Source organism: Phyllostomus discolor, chromosome 5 (genome assembly GCF_004126475.2).
Source record: "Phyllostomus discolor isolate MPI-MPIP mPhyDis1 chromosome 5, mPhyDis1.pri.v3, whole genome shotgun sequence".
NCBI lineage: Eukaryota > Metazoa > Chordata > Mammalia > Chiroptera > Phyllostomidae > Phyllostomus > Phyllostomus discolor.
Genome location: NC_040907.2, coordinates 26,813,490 through 26,832,873, shown reverse-complemented (window position 1 = coordinate 26,832,873; position 19,384 = coordinate 26,813,490). Strand labels below are relative to the sequence as shown.

General features: G+C 43.6%; 1 protein-coding gene across 1 annotated transcript; it reads left to right on the top strand.

Moving 5' to 3' along the window:
• The first annotated feature begins 403 nt into the window (after window positions 1–403).
• PPT1 (palmitoyl-protein thioesterase 1) lies at window positions 404–19,363 on the top strand. Its single transcript, XM_028513850.2, has 9 exons — window positions 404–553; window positions 5,869–5,978; window positions 6,208–6,335; window positions 7,345–7,415; window positions 9,262–9,364; window positions 14,373–14,463; window positions 15,285–15,383; window positions 16,690–16,761; window positions 17,934–19,363. The coding sequence occupies exons 1-9, from the start codon at window positions 430–432 to the stop codon at window positions 18,054–18,056; spliced, it is 921 nt and encodes a 306-aa protein (XP_028369651.1). The 5' UTR covers window positions 404–429; the 3' UTR covers window positions 18,057–19,363.
• The last annotated feature ends 21 nt before the right edge of the window (window positions 19,364–19,384 follow it).

Here is a 19,384-nt window from a genome sequence, read left to right as displayed (position 1 = left end):
ATCCCTCCTCTTCCATTTCTAATAGACAGCTAGCTAAGTTCTCCTTTCCTTTCTTCTTTCCCCAAAGTCTTTTTCTTCCAAAGGCAGTACAGTGCTGTGGTTAAAAGCAACGACTTTGGAACCTCCAATCTGCTATCTCCGCCACCTTGGCACCTTACCCAAATTCTCAGTGCCTCAGTGTCCTGACTGTAAAATGGGGAGAAGTGTAGGCAGTTGTTACGAGGCTAAATCAGTGAACAGATTTAAAGCACTTAAAAGGGTGTTTGACATAAAGTAAGTGCTGCATAATTGTTAGTATTCATTTTGATTCACCCTGGTGGACAGCCTACTACAGGACCACGCCAGGGCAGACGCCCACCCCGCGGGGCAGCCCCGGCGGAGGCGTGGAAAAAGCAACGCGAGGGAGCGCGCTCACGTGGTTGAGCCAAGATGGCGTCGCCCAGCTCGTTGTGGCTTTTGGCTGTTGCTCTCCTGCTGGCGTCCTGCGCTGCCCTGAGGCTGGGGCATCTCGACCCGCCCGCGCCCCTGCCGCTGGTGATCTGGCATGGGATGGGTGAGTGAGTGAGAGGAGGATCCAAAGGGTTTAGACTCTTCCCCTCTTTCAGCCTGGGTTCGTGTCTACAAAGTGCGAGCGCGAAGGGCGAGGACAGTGGTCACATAGCAGCCGGATGGCGGGATGTTAGGATTTGGGGACTGCTTTGCATTGGGAGGGGAGAAGGGCAAGGATCTGTCCTTGCGGTGAGGGCTCCCAGAGACCTGTGCATTGCGTTCGGGTTTTACGTGCTGAGCTTGTTTAATCCTCGGGGCAGTGGCGTCAGGATGCTGGCACTTGCTCTTGGAGAGAGCTGGGCTGCCGCTCCGTGACCCAGGCATCCACCCTTTTATTCATTCACACATTGGACAGAGATTTGTTAGGCACCGATAGTTTATGTATACATTTGACACATTTATTGAGCACCTGTAGATGCTGAGGATACAGTGGTGAGCACAACGGACTAAATTCTTTGCTCTTTTGGAACTTATTTTCCAAATGGAGAGACAGACTATAAAGAAATAAACAAGTAAAACATACAGTATGTCCAATGGTGATAAGTGTGATGGGAAAAGTAAAACAGAGAAGGGTATAGAACTGAAGGTGGAGGCTTGCAATTTTATAAAGCAAGATCAGGCAAGGATTCACTGAGAAAGTGACATCTGAGCAAAGACCTGAAGTGGACAAGGAAGATGGCATGTGGCTGTCTGGTAGAAGGAACAGCAGATGCAAACACCCTGGGGCAGAAGTGTGTCTGGTATGTTTAAAAAACTACATTCATGCTAACCAATGTGGCACAGTTGGTTGGGTGTCATTACAAAACAGATGGTGGTCAGTTCGATTCCTGGTCAGGGCACATGCCTGGGTTGCATGTTGAGGAGTATGTGAAGGCGACTGACCAATGTTTCTCTCTCACGTGGATGTTTCTTCCCCTCTCTTTCTTCCTCCCTTCCCTGCTCTCTAGAAATAAATAAAATATTTTTTTAAAAAAAGGAAAAGGAAATGATATGTAGGTCAGTGTGGTGGGAACTGAGCGAGCAAGAAGAAGAATATAGGGGTGTGGGGGTGGGGGGCCTGCAAGTGTTGTTTGGCCTACTAAGGCTACTGTAGGGATTTTGGCAGGAGTGAGATGGGAAGCCCGTGGAGGGGAGAGTTGAGATGATCTTAACTTACATTTTAAAAGGATCATTGTAGTTGATAATAGATTGTGGAGGTCATGGACATTTGTGGGGAGACAAGAAGCTATTACAGTAATTTAAACAAGAGATGACCATGACTTGAAACATAGTTACATGGAGAAGTGGTCCAAATTTGGAATATTTTGAAGGTGGAAGCAATGGGATTTGCTAACAGATGAGATGTAGGATGAGTGAGAAAGAAAGGAATCAAGGATGACTCCCTGAGGTTTGGCCTGAACAACTAGAAGGATGTAGTTGTCATTTTACCAAAGTGGAGAAGTCTGTAGGGGAGCACATTTGGAGTGGGGAGAAGATCAAGGGTCTGCTTTTGAATTTACTAAATTTGAAATGCTTGTTAGACATCCAGGAGATGTAGAGGCATTTGGAGTGTGGAGTCTAGGAGAGAGAAAAAAGTCAGAGATTTAAATTGGGGAAGCCTTCAGCTTATGGCTGGTATATAAAGCCAGGAGACTGGGGGAGACAACCTAGGGCCTGTACACAGAAGAGGGAGGCTATCTGACGATTGAGCCCTGAGGCACTCCCAGTGTGTGGAGGTTAAGGAGATGAGGAGGAACCAGCAAAGAAGACAGTGATGGAACAACCAGGGAGGTACAGGAAAGTCAGGAGAGTGCAGTGTCCTTGGGAACCCGTGAAAATGTTTTAAAAGGAAGGGGGTAATCACCTCTATGGAATGTTGTTGACAGGTTGAGTAAGATAAGGGCAGAGAATTGGTTATTGGATTTGGTGATATGAAGATCGCTAAAGACCTCTACAAAACGGCGAGGGCGAGAGCGAGAGCGAGAGCCTTAATGGAATGGGTTGAAGGAAAGTGTTCGAAGAGGAATTAGAGTCAGTAAATACAGTTAGTTCTCTCAGGGCTTTGGTCCAGGTCCTGGGGCTGCTACAGTGGAATTCATCAAGTGCACAAGGAGCTCCAGGTCCTCCTAGAGCCATCATCCATAAGGAGGCAGGAAAGTAACCAAGAATTACAGTTCAGTGTGGCAAAAGTTTTTATGAGAGAAACCGAAGATGCTGTGGTTCTTAGGTTTTTCTTGAAAAACTAATTCTTAAGCTTCCTCTCTGCTTACTCCACCCACTCAGTGGCCAGTCACTTCGCTTCCCATTCTTAGCTCTGGTTCCTGGAAACAGGAAAAGAAACAGAGCCAGGCCTCGGGTGGAACAAGGAAGCCCCTACAGAGCAGCGATTTTCAACCTGTGTCATCTCCCGGCACATAGAAACTAAATGACTACATTTAGTTTAGTAATTACTTAATTACTAAAATTCTGTGACGTGTCAAAAATACCCTTTTTGCCGATTTGACCAAAAAAAAGGTATAATTTTGATTCATTCACACCGGATGGCTATTGTTGTGTTGGCTGTTGTCATTTTTAAATTTGACACTCTAAGGGAAAAGAGGTCAATGATCCTGACTAAACAGTCAGGATCATTTAAAAATTCTCGTGGCACACTAGTATGCCTGCCTCGGCATACTGGTTGAAAATCCACTTCCCTGGAGTATAAGATTTAAAGAGGCACTCACTCTCTAGTGCATACAAGTTCATGGTCAGCACTTGCGTGAACCTTAAATTTTGTATCCTAGGTGCTTCACCTGTCTTCTTAACCTTATTCTTGCCTTAAAGAGAAATTCAATCCCAAAGCACGCTGGAGTCCGTTAACCCAAAATGTTCCTGATGACAAAGGAGGGGAATTTGCACCTCTGCTTATTTTTCATTTGTAAATTTGGTGTCCCAATTATATTATATGGGCTTTTGAAGTCTATTACTTGATGAATGTGAGCTAAGCAAAAAATATTTTTTGTTGAGGTGAAATTCATGTAGCATGAAATTAACTGTAATAAAGTATAGAATTCAGTGGCATAGTATATTTATAGTGTTGTGCAACCACTACTTTCCTCCAGTTTTTTTTTTTCATCTTCACTTGAAGATGTATTTACTGGCTTTAGACAGAAAGGCAGGGAGAGAGAGAGAAACATCGATCGGTTGCCTCCCATACATGCCCGACTTGGGATCAAACCTGCAACATAGGCATGTGCCCTGACCTGGGATCGAGGCTGCAAACCTTTGGTGCACGGGATGACATTCCAACCAACTAAGCCACTTGGCAGGTCCACTTCTGTCTAGTTTCAAAGCTTTTTTCTAATCACCCCGCAAAATACCTGTACCCATTAAATAATCATTCTTCAGTCCCCATCTGCCACAACTTCCTGAAAATGTTCAGCCTGCTTTCTGTCTATATGGATTTGTCTGTTCTGGGTATATCACATAAAAGGAATCATTCAATATGTGACCTTTTGTATCTGGCTTATTTTCGCTTATAGTGTTTTCTAGGTTCATCTGCATGTGTCAGTATTTCATGCCTTTTTATGGCTAAATACTGTTCTGTTGTAGATATACCAGTATAGATGACAATTTGTTTATCCATTCATTCATTGATGGACATTTGGGTCATTTCTACCTTGGACCTAAAAATAATGTGGTTGTAAACATTCACGTACACATTTCTGTGTACGGGCATATGTTTTTATTTCTTTTGGGTATACAACAAGGTCTGTCTGGAAAAAGCCCAGCTACTGCTAATACAAAGAGACTGGTTTGCATGACACTGGTGTAACCTGGCAGCGAAGGAGAGAGGACTGGAATGCACATGCGTGAACAATGATGACTTCACTGTACTAGTCAATGGGGGTGGTAGATGCCATTGAGTGAGCATGTGTACTGTGTGGCCATGGCACTCAAAATGACTGAGCAAGTAGAGCAATGAATCTGCATCAGATTTTGCATTAAGCTTAAACATTCATCTGTGGAAACTATTTGGATGAATCAGAAGGCTGCAGCTATGGGCAACTTGTGATTGGCAGCTTTATCACGACAACATGCCCTCTCATGTATCACATCTCATGCAGAGCTTTTTGGCCAAACATCAAATTACCCAGGTGACTCAGCCCCCTTACAGTCCAGACCTGGCGCCCTGTGACTTCTGGCTTTTCCCAAAACTAAGGGAAGAGATTCCAGACCATTGATGAGATTCAGGAAAATACGACGGGGCAACTGATGGCGATTGTGAGGACTGTGCGAGGTCCCAAGGTGCCTACTTTGAAGAGGACTGAAGTGTCATTGTCCTATGTAATATGTTTCTTGTGTCTTATTCAATAAATGTCTCTGTTTTTCACATTGTCTGGAAGTGAAATGGCTGGGTCATATGATAACCATGTATTAACTTTTTGAGGAACTACCAACCTGTTTTCACAATGGCTGCATCACATTACATTTCCACCAGCCGTGTACAAAGGTTCCTATTTCTCCATATCCTGCCAATACTTGTTATTTTCCTTTTTTAAACTTAACTAAGAAACTATTCATTAAAGCCATCCTAGTAGGTGTGAAGTGGTATCTCATTGTAGTTAACTTTTATTTATTGATTTTTAGGAAGGGAAGAAGGGGGAGAGAGAGCGAGAGAGAAAGAAACATTGATTAAAAAAAGGATTTTATTTATTTATTTTTTAGAGAGGAAGGGAGGGAGAGGGAGAAACATCAATGTGTAGTTTCCTCTCCTGCACCCCCTACTGGGGACCTGGCCTGAAACCTAGGCATGTACCCTGGACTGGGAATCAAACTGGTGACCCTTTGATTCGTGCAGGCTGGCACTGAACCACTGAGCTACACCAGCCAGGGCAGAAACATTGATTTTTTTTTTGGTTCCACTTATTTATGTTTTCATTGGTTGATTCTTGGACGTGCCCTGACCTGGAATAGAACCTGCAACCTTGGCATATCAGGACCACACTCTAACCAACTGAGCTACCTGGCTAGGGCTCTCATTGTAGTTTTGATTTGCATTTCCCTAGTGACCAGTGGTGTTCAACATCTTTTCATGTGCTTCGGGGCAATTTGTATATTATCTTTAGAGATACATCTGTTAAAGTCCTTTTTTCCATTTTTAATTAGGCTTCTTCATGTCATTGAGTTGTAAGAGTTCTTTGTATATTCTGGATATTAAACCTTCATCAGATAAATGTTTTGTAAATATTTTCTCCCATGCTGTATGTTGTCTTTTCACATTCTCGATCATGCCCTTTGAAGCACAAAAGTTTTTTAAAAATGTTTGATTCATAAGTGCTCATTGTCTTTGTTGTCTAGGAGACAGCTGTTGTAATCCCTTAAGCATGGGTGCTATCAAAAAAATGGTTGAGCAGAAAATACCTGGAATTTATGTCTTATCTCTAAAGATTGGAAAGACCCTGATGGAGGTAAGGCGCTTTTTATAGCTCTGTTCCTTTGAAGGTTTGCTGGCTAATTTCATGGAATGTACCATAAAAATGCTTTACCTTGTATTTTTAGCAGCAAATCATGCAATGACACTGTAACTCTTGAGAGGCTTTTGTGAGGACACCAACCTAAACAAGTTTACTTCTTAGAGAAGACGCCAGTACCTGGTTTCAGTCCCATCTTTTCACTTCTGTGCGGCTCCTCTTTTAGGATGTGGAGAACAGCTTCTTCTTGAATGTCAATACCCAAGTAACAACAGTGTGTCAGATTCTTGCTAAGGACCCTAAATTGCAGCAAGGCTACAATGCTATGGGATTCTCCCAGGGAGGCCAGTTTCTGTGAGTTCATTTCTGTTATACCAATTATATGGAATTGATTTCTTTCTCCTCTTCAGATAGAGCCATTCCTCTTATTCCTTTTTTTTTTTTGGTCATCCTCACCCAAGGACATGCTTATTGATTTTAGAGAGAGGGGAAGGGAGGGAGAGAGAGAAGGAGAGAAACACAGATGTAAGAGAGAAACATCCATCCATGGCCTCTTGTACACGCTCCAGCCTAGAACCAGACCCACAACCTAGGCATGTGCCCTAACCAGAAATCGAACCTGTGACGTTTTGGCTTACGGGATGACTCTGCAATCAACTGAGCCACGCCTGTCAGGGCTCCTCTAGTTCTTTTTGGATCTTCACCCATCTTGGAAGGGAAACTTTTTTTTCCCCCAAACTATATTTAGAAAGTTAGAGAGGTAGAAGTGAGCTGTAAAAGAAATGGGCTCAGGAAACAAGTTCCAGAGGCAGAAGCAGGGCCCTTGGAGCTGAGGAGAAAGAGAGAGGGAAAACCCACTTGGGGGCAGGGGGTGGGGGGATACGCCGGCGTGTTCCTCAGAGAGAGAAAGAGAGCTGCCTGGAAACTATTCTGAAATGTTTCCATGAAGAAGCTTTATGGAACTTCTTTTCTTTCTTTCTTTTTTTTCTTTTATCCTTACCCGGGGACATTTTTTCATTGCTTTTAAAGAGAGAGGAAAGGAGAAAAAGAAATATTGATGAGAGAAAAGCATCGCACCTAGACTGGGGAACAAACCCACAACCCAGGCACGTGCCCCCATTGGAATCGAATGCTCAGTCTTTGGGTTGCAGGACAATGCTCCAACCAATTGGGCCACACTGGTCAGGGCTATGGCACTTAATTTTTATGAAAGAATAAAGATTTGTGTTTGGTCCTATCAAAGGAAAGTCCTGAAATTGTAGCCTTGGGGAACTACAGAGAATTAAGTACCTTAATCTGGGAAATTGATTGTTGGTGATACGTTTCCATCTGACAGAGCTGATAATCCTTTCCTTCCTCACAGGAGGGCAGTGGCTCAGAGATGTCCCTCACCTCCCATGGTCAATCTGATCTCAGTTGGGGGACAACATCAAGGTAACTTTGGCCTCTTTGCCTCCTTTTTGCTATGTTCTAACCCACATGACCACCTGAAATTTTTTTTAATTCTAGCAGCTCTATTTGTGTAAAAAGTCAGCCATCCTTGCAAAATTCTACTTCCGAAGCTTATTACAAACTAGCCAGCATTCCTGAAGAAGCAGGAAGAAACTTAGGGTTCCATAGGCCTGAACACAAGTGAATTGTTAAGTCGCCATGTGCTTCCCAGTGTAGTTGACATGAGTTCCTGTAGGTGAAACGGTTGCAGCTGTGTAGCATGTGGCCAGGTTGAGGAATTAGGAAAGTCTACCAACCTTTTCTGTTTTCTGACATTGGCGATGTCTATTGAGTTTAGGCATAGGCAAAGAATAATGTCTAAGCTTTTTTTCTCTGTAAAATAAACAGTAGTGATTAAATCCTTCAGAGAACAACAGGTTTTCTGTTTAGACAAAATTTCAGACTTTAGAGAAGGATATGTCTTTGGAATTGAACTTTATCTCTGTTCTGGTAAGTATGGCTAATTGGTGGTATAGTGTAGGGGCAGAAGGATTCTCCTTATAATCAGGAAACTGGGTTCACCCAATTAACTGTTGCTGATGGGCAGGTAATTTGGTATCATGGGTGCCTTCCACAGATGAGGGAAACTAAAATAAGGTCCTGCTCTTCTTGAGGGAATTTTTCAGATGATGAAATGAATAGGTAGGGAAATAATTTCTAAAAGTGCAAGTATTATGCAAGTGCAAATAGGTAAAAACACCTTTATCCCTTATTCATTCAAAAAATACTTATTGGAAACCTATAAGCAAGACAGACAAGGTCCCTGCTTTCATGAAACGAACAAAACACAGTCCATGGTAACCAAGATGAAGAAACAAATGAGTTACCACTTGGTAGAGAGAATTCAGGTTGTGTTGGTTAAAGGTGTGGGCTCTGGAGTGAGAACTGCCTACGTTCATCTTGTGGCCGTATCACTTACTGCCTGACCTTGGACAAGGCATTGAACCCGCCTGTTTTAAACATCCCTGTAATGGGGCAAATAATGATTTCTACTCCACAGGGCGATTGTGAGGATTAAATTAATTATTGTCAGTATATGTTCAGAACTATGCCTGGTACCCCAGGAAATGTTGTTGAGAAGGGTAGTGAGGATGAAAGTGTACCTGGGAGAGGGGAAGGAAACGGGGTGGTTACTACTTGAGTTAGGGTCACCAGAGGGGACTCCTCTAAGCTAAGATCTGTGAGATGCAAGTGAGTCCAGCCATTGAAGCAGCAAGAGAACTGTGGGCATACTTTGTTTTATTACACTTAATTTATTTTGCTTCTCAAATACTGCATTTGCATCAACATCTGCAGAGACCCTCCATCAGCAAAACGATTACAGCTCACTGAAGTTCCAGATGATGGTTAATATTTTTTAGCAATAAAATATTTTTTAATTATGTGCATTATGTTTTTAGACCTACCTAGACTGTTGCACACTTCATAGACTACAGTATAGTGTAAACATAACTTATAACTTATAACTTTTGGGAAACCAAAAAGGTTGAATGGCTCACTGTGATACTCGCTTTATTGCGGTGGTCTGGAACCGAGCCTGCAGTATCTCAGAGGTATGCCTGTATGTCCTCCAGGGAGGAGCAGGGGCAAAGGTTCTTAGGCAGAAAAGAGTGGGAGTATCAGGAGGTAGCTGGTTATAGCACTAATACTAAATACATTCTTTTCTTGAAGAATACATGAATGATATCAGGGTTAAGGTGTTTTTTTCTGTTGTTTCTCATAGTGCCTTATATGTAGTAGGTATTCATTACGTAACTATGGAATGGATAATGGTCTTCTGCCACTCTAGGTGTTTTCGGACTCCCTCGGTGCCCAGGAGAGAGTTCTCACGTCTGTGACTTGATCAGAAAAGCACTGAATGCTGGGGCTTACAAGAAAGCTGTTCAAGAACGGTATGTATGGTTAGCTGAAAAGGATGCCACTGTCACTGCATTAAAATACTGTGCTGACTTTCATGCCAGCAGTGATTCCTGGTGATGTTCAAATGAGATCGTTTTCCTAAATATCTCTGTACTATCTGCTCAGTTTTACTGTAAACCTAAAACTGCTTTAAAATTAGTTTTAAAAAGAAAGAGAGGGCTGCCCTGACCAGTGTGGCTCAGTTGGATGGGTGTGGTTCCACAAAGTGAAAGGTCTCCGGTTCCATTCCTGGCCAGGGCATACGCCCAGGTTTCATGCGGGTTTGATGCCCAGTCGGTGCGCGTATGAGAGGCAACCCCCGATCCATGTTTCTCCTCACATTGATGTTTCTTTCCCTCTGTATCTCCTTCCCTTCTCCCCTCTCTAAAAATAAATAAAATCTTTAAAAAATAAAAAGAAAGGGAGGGCATTTTTCTATATGGGAAGAATGTAATTCCAACAGAATAAATGTTCATCTTAAAAACAAACAATCAAAAAGCCTTTAGAAAGTACGATGCTCAGGAATTACTGTTAACGTTGGAGGAGAGATTCTTTCTGTTGTCAGCAGCAAGGGGTTAGCCTCCTACGTCAGTGTCCCCGACCCCTCAGATGTGTTTGGATATTTATTTATTTTTTCTCTCTCTCTCTCTTTTGGAAGGTGTTCTTGTTCAGTTGTTTCTAACTAAAATATACATCAGAACCCCCTGGGAAATGCATTAAAAATGGATTCTAGGGCTCCATTCCTAGAAACTCAGATTCAGTAGCTCTAGAGTATTCTAGGTGGTAACAAATTTGGGATCAATTAGTATATTGTAGTATCTGTCCTACAGGTTTTCCAAGTGTAACATTTTTTCTAATAATAGCTCTTCAGTACAACACTTCCTTGAAGCTATCTTCCAAGGTATAACCTTGTGAACTACTCAAATAGAGAAAAACAATCTCCTTTCTCCCATTTATTATATAGTCACAAAGTGATCTTAGGTCAACAGTGCCACCTGATGGTCAGTGAAGGAAACTGAGATACTTTACATTTCCATCTTTCCTCTCAAGCAGCTTAAACCACTGCATTTATGTCCAACAAATTCCTTGCTCTCATGAATGTATGTGGCCTCTTTACACTTCATCGTTATTTTTAAAGATTTTATTTATTTTTAGAGAGAGGGGAAGGGAGGAAGAAAAAGGTGAGAAACACTGATACGAGAGAGAAACATGATCGGTTGCTTCTTGTACATGCCGCAAACAGGACTGAACTCACACCCCAGGCTTGTGCCCTGATGGGGAACTGAACCTGCAGCCTTTCACTTTATGGGGCAGTACCCAACCAACTGAGCCACACTGGTGAGAGACCGGTTCCTTTTCTCTCCATGCAGACCTCCTCTCCTGCTGTGCTGAGAGGTGGCCTGGCCCAGCTTGTTAGGAGATTATCTCCATCTGAGGCTAGACACTCTGGGTTCCATTTCAAATTCTTAGGAAAGGGACCATGCCTCAGCTCAGGTCAGGCTCCTACATGTTCTCAGTAGCTGTGGCCAACCATACCCGCTCCTGTTACTGGTAGGAGAGGGCAGGAAGGGTGCAGTTTTCACACCAGGGAGAATGGTTTTAATTTAGGCAGAGATCCCAGAAGATGTCTTCTACACTGTTCAGATAATTTAACCATAGCAAAGTAAGTTTGATAGCCTGATACCTGGAGTAAGCAGTGAGAAAGGGTTTTCAAGCACCAGGCCCTGGCCAGGTGCGGTGGGGACAATGAGTAATGGTACATGTAGTAACACCCTCTTGCCTTCTGACTGTGAAATCTGCTCTCTAGTTCCCCTCCGAGATACTGGCAGCCCTTCCTGATTTCTGCTTCCTTATTTCCTCCCCGCCATCCCCCACCCCCAGGGTGACCCTGGCCTTGGCCCCTCATCTTCCCCTGTGCCAGCTCTGCTTTCCCAACTTGCCCTGTCCTTGGTCCATGGCTCTCAGAGTGCTTTTCTTCAGTTGTCCCACGTTGCCCACAACTTGCCATACTTTTTCCTGGAAATACTGAGGCCACCACTCAGACTCCCTCAGACACTTTTCAACTGTTCATAAACATATAGAGAGTAATGTAACAAACTACTGTTTTTGTCATATTCGCCTCAGCTATTTTTAAGAACAAAAACATTTCAGATAAAATTGAATTTTTCTACATAACTCTCCCAGGTCCCATTCTCTCCCCTCCCTCCATAGTGACAACCTCTGTCAAGAAACCAGAATCTAGCCTTTCTATTAAAAATGTTTATATTAAGCCCTGGCTGGCATAGCTCAGTGGATTGAGCACGGGCTGTGAACCAAAGCATCGCAGGTTCGATTCCCAGTCAGGGCACATGCCTGAGTTGCAGGCCATGGTCCCCAGCAACCGCACATTGATGTCCCTCTCTCTTTCTCCCTCCCTTTCCTTTAAAAATAAATAAATAAAATCTTTATAAAAAATGTTTATATTATACATGGTACATATCTATCCACAATCTGCTAATACATAATGTTATATATTTTAAATTTTATGTAATGGATACCTTATTGTACATTTCATTCTACAAATTATTTTTTCACTCAGTATTATGTTTCTGAAATCTAAACATGTTATACATACACATGAAGCTGATTTGTCTTAATTGCTGCATGGTGTTTTATTACATGACTTCACAGTGTATTGATTCCATATTGCAAATATTTCATCATTTCCAGTTTCTCGTTAAAACAAACAACTTTCAGAGAACATTTCGTGTTGAAAAGCCCAGTTTCCCCTCCCCTGTTCTGGCTCCATTACTGCTAATGCTTTGACCTTGGGCAAGCTACTCAATCACTCTGAATATGGTTGCCTCATTTGTAAACATGGGTATAATATTAGTACTTACCCTGTGGAATTCTTGTAAGGATTAAATAGGTTAACATATATAAAATGCTTAGAATAAGCCTGGTATATGGTGAGTGCTGTGCGTTACTATTATTATCTCTAAGCCACGATGGCTAGAGCCTCAGAGGGTAGCGGCTTGTCTTACCAAGGATGGCCTGTGGCTGGACAGTTCTGGCTTGGGAGCTCTCCTTTCCTGCCCCTCCACATGCTTCACTGGAAAGCATGTCCACTCAGACAGATTTAGGCTCATATCTTGCCTTTTCTAATGCTGACTACGTAGCTTTGGGAGATTTCCTTAACCTCTCTGAACCTGGCCCCTCAGTGGTAAAATGGAGGTGATAGTGCAAACCCATGTTTTTCTCTGTCCACCTCCTGAAGGGCCTCCCCCCACCCCGCCAACCGCCCCATCTGCTGCAGCTCTTCCAGCTTCTGCTCATCCTTGTGTCCTTCCCCTTGGCTGCCCCATGGGCACCATCTCCTTACAACGCAAAATGTCTTTCACGCCTTCCAGTTGTCCCTTCTTAGCTCTGTTTCCTTTTCACACGAAAAGGTAACCCATGACTACTTTCTTCATTCCTTTTATCCTTAGCCATTAGGATGCCCCACTGCCATCCTGAGTCACCAGAACCTGGCCTGGCAAGATCCAAAGAACCTTGTATTATTTCACTTACATTTTCTGAAGAAACTTGATTAGCCACCTGTGTGTACTCAGTGCTCATCATTTCTCAGCATTTGACACTTGACCACCCACTCGTGAGGTTTTTCTTCCCTTGTTCGCCTAACTACACTCCATCATGTCCCTAAACCCTACCCCTCCTTTACTGCCGAGCCCACCTCTGTCATCCTGTTTCCTTCCGCGAATGCTCACCGCTGAGCGTCTGCCCCACGCTGGGCAGTCACTGCTGAGGACCTGACAGTCTCCGAGGGGAGAGACAGGGGTCAGTGCTTTCACATGGTAAGTGGTAACAATGCTGAAACAAAATGGTAAGACCACTACTAACACCAGTATTTCATAAATGTTCAGAGTTCATTACATTTTTTTTAAATTGGAGAAACTAAATATTTAAAAGCTTTCAAACACACTTATAAACAGAGTATAGAACGTCACTCTGACCACTGACAGTCCAAAGGCCGCCTCCTATAAGCTCAGTTCTCTCTGCCCCTGGAGCTGCCATCATCTGATGTAGCGGGCCCCGCGGGCTTTAGTGCACCCTGCCCTGCTGAGTGGTGCTTTCAGGACTGCCACCTCTGGGCAGCTCTTCCATTCTTGGCTGCAGGCTCCTGCTGTAGAAATTTTTATTTCTTTTCCTGCCAAACTGGGGTAGAGTCCCACTCATGTTCTAATTCCTGCCTTTCCCCATAGGACTTCTCCCATTAGGTCTATGCTCAGTTGGATTGCTGCCATGGAGATGCAGGAACTAGGTGGGAACTAGCTGCTGGGAGGATCTGTGGTAGAAGTGTTAGGTTTGGTGGGGGAGGGCAGGAGGAGAGGGGAGGGGAAGTGGAGACAGACAGGAAAGTAAAAAAGTGTGAGAACTGCTGACCTATGTCCAAAATAATACTATTATAACCTCCAAAATCTGCCGCTTGTCCTTTAAAATCACAGGACATGTACCAGTATCCTGAAAACTGGTGTCATCACTGAGTACTATGATAAATGCTTTGAGATTGGAAGGTTAGACCTCCATCCCAATTGGAAGATGGCAAGAGAGAAGGAGAGATGAAGAGGAGGTAGATAGGTGAAAAGGGGGCAGAAGTGATGGGATTTGAGCTGAGTCTTGCAGGATGAGTAGGAAGGAAAGGAGGGTGAAGGCAGGACAGCATGTGCCATTGTGACCTGGAAGCGTAAGCGTGAAAAAGCTCACTGCCCCAGGGGAGCCATATTGCTGATTCCTTTTCCCAAGCTTCAGCACTTTGTTTACTGTGTTAAATAGCACATCCTTGTCTCAGGTGTCTAGGTAAGGAACTGTTTGGTAGGTGGAAGTCTTGTTTTCACTATTGGAAGGCAAGGCCTGGGACTAGAAGGCTCTGGGTCTTTGTCCTGTTGAAGTCTCTTGGTGACCTATGCACAGGGGCATGCTGATATGCAGCTCGGTCACCTTGATTCCTTTTTCTTTCTGCAGCCTGGTGCAAGCGGAATACTGGCACGACCCCATAAACGAGGACACGTACCGCAACCACAGCATCTTCTTGGCAGATATTAATCAGGAGAGAGTACGCACCCCACCCAGGCTACCGTAGTTATGCTTTCATTTTTCTATTTGGGACATTTACCAAAAGATCAGCAGTGACTGTTTACCCAAAATATCCCAGGCAGAACCCTGGAAACAGGATCGTTTTTTTTGTGGGGGAGCCAGTGCTTCTGAGATTCAGATCCTTTTAGGGAGGCCTCGTTCCCTTTGGCTTTCTTCCCTTAGGTCCTATCCCTTTCCTAGTGTTGAAGCACAGTCAGCTGGTCAGCTCGGTGGGTTGCTGGCTGGCTTGTGCAGAATTTCGCAGCTGCTGACTTACTGAGGGAAGCTGCCTTGGTGGGTTGCTTTTGGGTCAAATTTTCTCAGAAAAGATTTACTTAGAAGACAAACTGCAAAGGGGACTGTGTGTCCCAAACACAAGCATCGTTTGGGAAATTCTGGTAGACTGGATGGCTCAGTTAATGTTTTTATCTGGAGGTTTTTTAAACAATTTTTTTTGAAAGAAGGGAAAAACAATAGTATAGCAAAACCACTCAGAAATTGCATCTTATTTTGCCGTGGCTGTCTCTGGCTAGATGTCTTCCACCTGTATGATGGATACCTGTGCAGTGACAGATTAAGGGTGGCACCTCGGTTAGTGGGGAAATGCCAGTCAGCTAGGATGGTAAGAGGCGGCTGTACAAAGTGTATTCTGGGCAGGAAGCTGAAAAAGCAGCCCATACGATGGGGGAGAAACATGGTGTCATGCCTGGGGTCAGGGAGACCAGAGTGCTGGAAGGCTTCACTTCCCGTGCTGGAACCTGAGGGTGATGTCTCTGAGATACTGCTGGGCTTTCCCTCCAGAGTGTTAATGAGTCCTACAAGAAAAACCTGATGGCCCTGAAGAAGTTTGTGATGGTGAAATTCCTCAATGATTCCATTGTGGACCCTGTGGATTCTGAGGTGAGACATTTCTTGGGCAGGCCACAACATGCTGGAGACCATAGGAGTGACATGAAAATACAGCTACCTGTTGGGGGAAAATCCTTAGTCCCTCCCACCAACTTTTGTGTAGTGCAGGTGTTCTTCGCCTGAAGTCTCTTAAGTGGGACACTGAGGGTTGTAACCACCCCCACCCCCCACTCAGAATTGTATGCAAAATGATATAGTTGCATTCTCTGAGGAAGGGTCTATAATTTTTTTATCGGATTTTCAGAGACCTACGACCCAACAAAAAGTTCAGAGCCACCAGCCCAAAGTCTTTAAATCCCTAAGGTTGACATTGAGGGTCTGCCTTCACCTGGCTTCAGCCTGTTTTCCCCAGCCTGATCCCCCTTCACTATCCACTTCATACTCTCCGGTCAGGCCATCGTGCACTACTTGAAATGCCCCAGCCCTGGTGTATGCTTTTTCTCTTGCCTACCTTTGTTCAAGCTTTTAAGTCTCCTAGCTTCTCCGCCTGATGAGCTTCTGTTCACCTTTCAAAGCCAAACTCAAATCACTTCCTCTATTATGGATCCTGTCCCTATTTCAGGTAGAATTTGCCCCCTTTTCTAGAATCAATCATCCTCTATTTAGTACTCATCACCTCAGACCGAACACCTGGGATCAGCAAACCATGGCCTGCGAGTGAAATCCAGCCTGCCACCTGCTTTCGTATAGCCATGAACTAAAAGTGGTTTCTACATTTTTAAATGGTTGATTTTTTTTAATTTGATGGCTTGAAAATTATGTGAAATTCAGGTTTTAGTGTCCATAAATAAAGTCCCATTGGAACACAGCCATACTTGAGTTTTTAAAAATATTATCTGCAGCTGCTTTTGCATTACAGTGGCCGCACTGAGTGGTTGCAACCATGTGACTTTTCAAGCTGAAAATATTTTGTATTTGGCCTTTATAGAAAAGTTTGACGACCTCCTGCTAAACAATTCGTTGTTTCTGTGCCTTATGAGACTAGAGCTTTTTGAAAACAGTGACCATATATATTCATCTCTGAATGTCTGTAGAGTTCAGCACAGGATTTTCAGAGGGTAGCTGCTCCATAATTATAGGAAGCAGAATTTTGGGGAAATTGGAAAGCTCTTTGGAAAGATTAACTCACCTCAAGATCTACCCTTAAAAAAGAGATGACTCACTGTTTTCCCTCCTTACTACACCCTCATGATGGTTAGTTTGTTGGTAGTTGGTAGTCTTAGCTACCATCCAGTCTTAAATTAGTTTGGTGGTATGTGTCATGTGTCTAATCTGCATATTCCTTCCTTTCCTGCAGTGGTTTGGATTTTACAAAAGTGGCCAAGACAAGGAAACTATTCCCTTACAGGAGACCACTCTGTACACAGAGGTAAATGGGTGGGGAGAGGTGCTGTCTTTTTCAGCTCCCAGCTCTTGAAGCTGCTGCGTTTGTGGGTGATAGACCCTGTCCTGTACACTGCAGAGTGTATGTAAGTGTGTATGAGGCATCTGGCCCACGTCTGGTAGGGGCGAGGCTGGTTAGACTGCTGTTGGCACCAGTCTGTTAGATCGTGGTTTACAGAAATCTACATCCTGAAGGTCAAAGGACCTTGTATCTCATGGTTTGTAAGCATTTCCAAGGGACACATCATCTAACCCTTTTTTTCTGATAAAAAGGCTTGGAATTGCCTTCCTTTGCTGAGGTATAGACTGAATCAAATCAAAGAAGCCCCCAGGCATAATGAAAGCAGATGGGCTTTGAAACAGATGCATTTCTATTTGTAAATCAGGCACCAAGAGAGCTCCTCCTGCAGGAGTGAATGGGACTAAAATTAACTTTTTTTTTTTAGCAGTAGGTGATTGCTCAAGCAGAGCTTGCAGCATTTCAGCCCCTCCAGTTCTACACTAATGATTTTATGTGGGAGATAGACTCTCCCCAAAATGCACAAGTGCTACTCACGTCTGAACCAACTGCTTTCTACTAGAATGTCTTCAAATTTCAGAAGCCTGTCATCTCCCCTTGGCTTTTCTCCTGCATTTGGTACCCCTCTAGGGCGAGGTAAAAAGAAAGCTAGGGTCTGTTAAGTTTTTGAAATTACAACTCACAACATCCTTATAATGGATCTCAAACTGATCCAGCATTGTCTTAACTGCTCATCTTCCTCCATATCTGTTCTGTGTCACATAGGCTATGGGTAATGACATTTTCAACTGCAAGATATGAAAGGGTCCCAAGTTGGTATCTAAAGGCTGGATGTTTTAAGTTATCAAGCTAATGCTCTCCTGTCTTTGGGTCACTCCACCTAACTGACATTTGGAGGGCGTTTTGTCCTCCAGAAGCTGTGGGAAACTTCAGAAAGCAGAATGTAAAATTCTACAGAATAACTTCAACTGCTTAGGGGAAAAAATAAGGTTCCTTTTTGGCATTTTTGACAGTGCACCTAAATTTTAATACCGAGAGAGAGAAGATTGCATTTTGAGAATGTATCTCAGGGTAACATTGTATTTCTTTTCTTCAAACCTTTTCATTAAACCTTTTGATTATGGCCTTCCTCTCCACAGGACCACCTAGGACTGAAAGAAATGAACAATGCAGGACAGCTAGTATTCCTAGCTATAGAAGGGGATCATCTTCAACTGTCTGAAGAATGGTTTAATGCCCACATCATACCCTTCCTTGAATGAAACCTTTGCAAGTTGCACCAGAGCTCAGGGAGCCCCAGCGCTTACAAACCAGTGAAGACTGTTCCCTTCGTGCCCAAGCCTGAGCTTGATCCAGCTTGCAACTAACCCTTCTCTAGCCATCATCTAACATGCCTTTCTCAGAGAGATCTAAGATCCAAATCTTACCCTTTGCCTCATCCTATCAGCATATGGTGTTGAATGCAACTTTAATTAGTTAATAACCACAGAGATTATTTTACAACCATTTGATGTGGTCATGTTGCCTTAGGAATCTGTCTGCTTCAAGTCAGCGCTGTGCTCAGGCCCAGAAGACTAAACAAAACAATGACAGATTCTAAGGGCAGATATCTTTCTCACAAAAATGTAGCCACATTTCAAGCCAAGAGAAGGCTGACACTCAGGTCTGATGCTCTCAGTTTTGCTGGTGGGGATTTAACAAGTGCATGGAGTATTCCTTGGATGTTGCTGTACAGTCTGAGGCTGCCCCCCTCTCTAAGTACGGTGTCTTCTGTGGTATCTTAGCAATGATTAGATTATGCTAGCCCACCATCTTGCTTCTTTTTGTAGCACTTTTTGTCTCCTCGGGTAGTGATAAATTAGTTGCTCTGTCACAAAAGGAGGGTAGTAACACCCAATTGGATTGCTACAGGGAGGAAGTGTATGTATTGCTTAACTTGGGTGGGGGGTGGGAGGCGGGTGGCAGAGAATGTAGAAATGGAAATGCAAAATGGGCTGGCGGGTTCTTTACATTCCATCCTTGATTAACTTGTCCTTATGACTAGTGATCTGGATTCTAAAATCACTGTTATAGGCATTAGCAGGGAATAGGAGGAAAAGTTTGAAGAAATATTGACCAGTACACGTAAAACTTGTTTCTAATGTGTTTTGTCAAAGATTATTTGCCCAAAAGGCTTGGAGAACATTGCATACCCCTTTTCTCCTCTTGGAGATCAACCCATATCAGAATATTAAGAAATCTGAGAATTCCTGTTACGGTAAAGAAAACCATAGTCTACCATTCCCCATACTATTTAAGCAGATACCTTACTTGGCCCCCACTCCCCCACCTATGAAAACCTATTACTTTTTGGAAGACTCGTGCAGAATGCCCGTTTGGGGAAATGACCACCTGTGCACGAGAGAAGTACCTTGGTAGTGCTGTGAGGTTCGCCTTCTACGTCACTGCCCTCAAACCTCATTTTCCAACTAAAGATGAGCCTTGAGAGCAAGAAGTCGGGGCGGGGGGGGGGGGGGATGTGAAAAGAACTGTACAAGGTTGTCTAAAATAAAGAGTAGCTTCTTATCCTTGGCCATGTTTTCAATGTTCT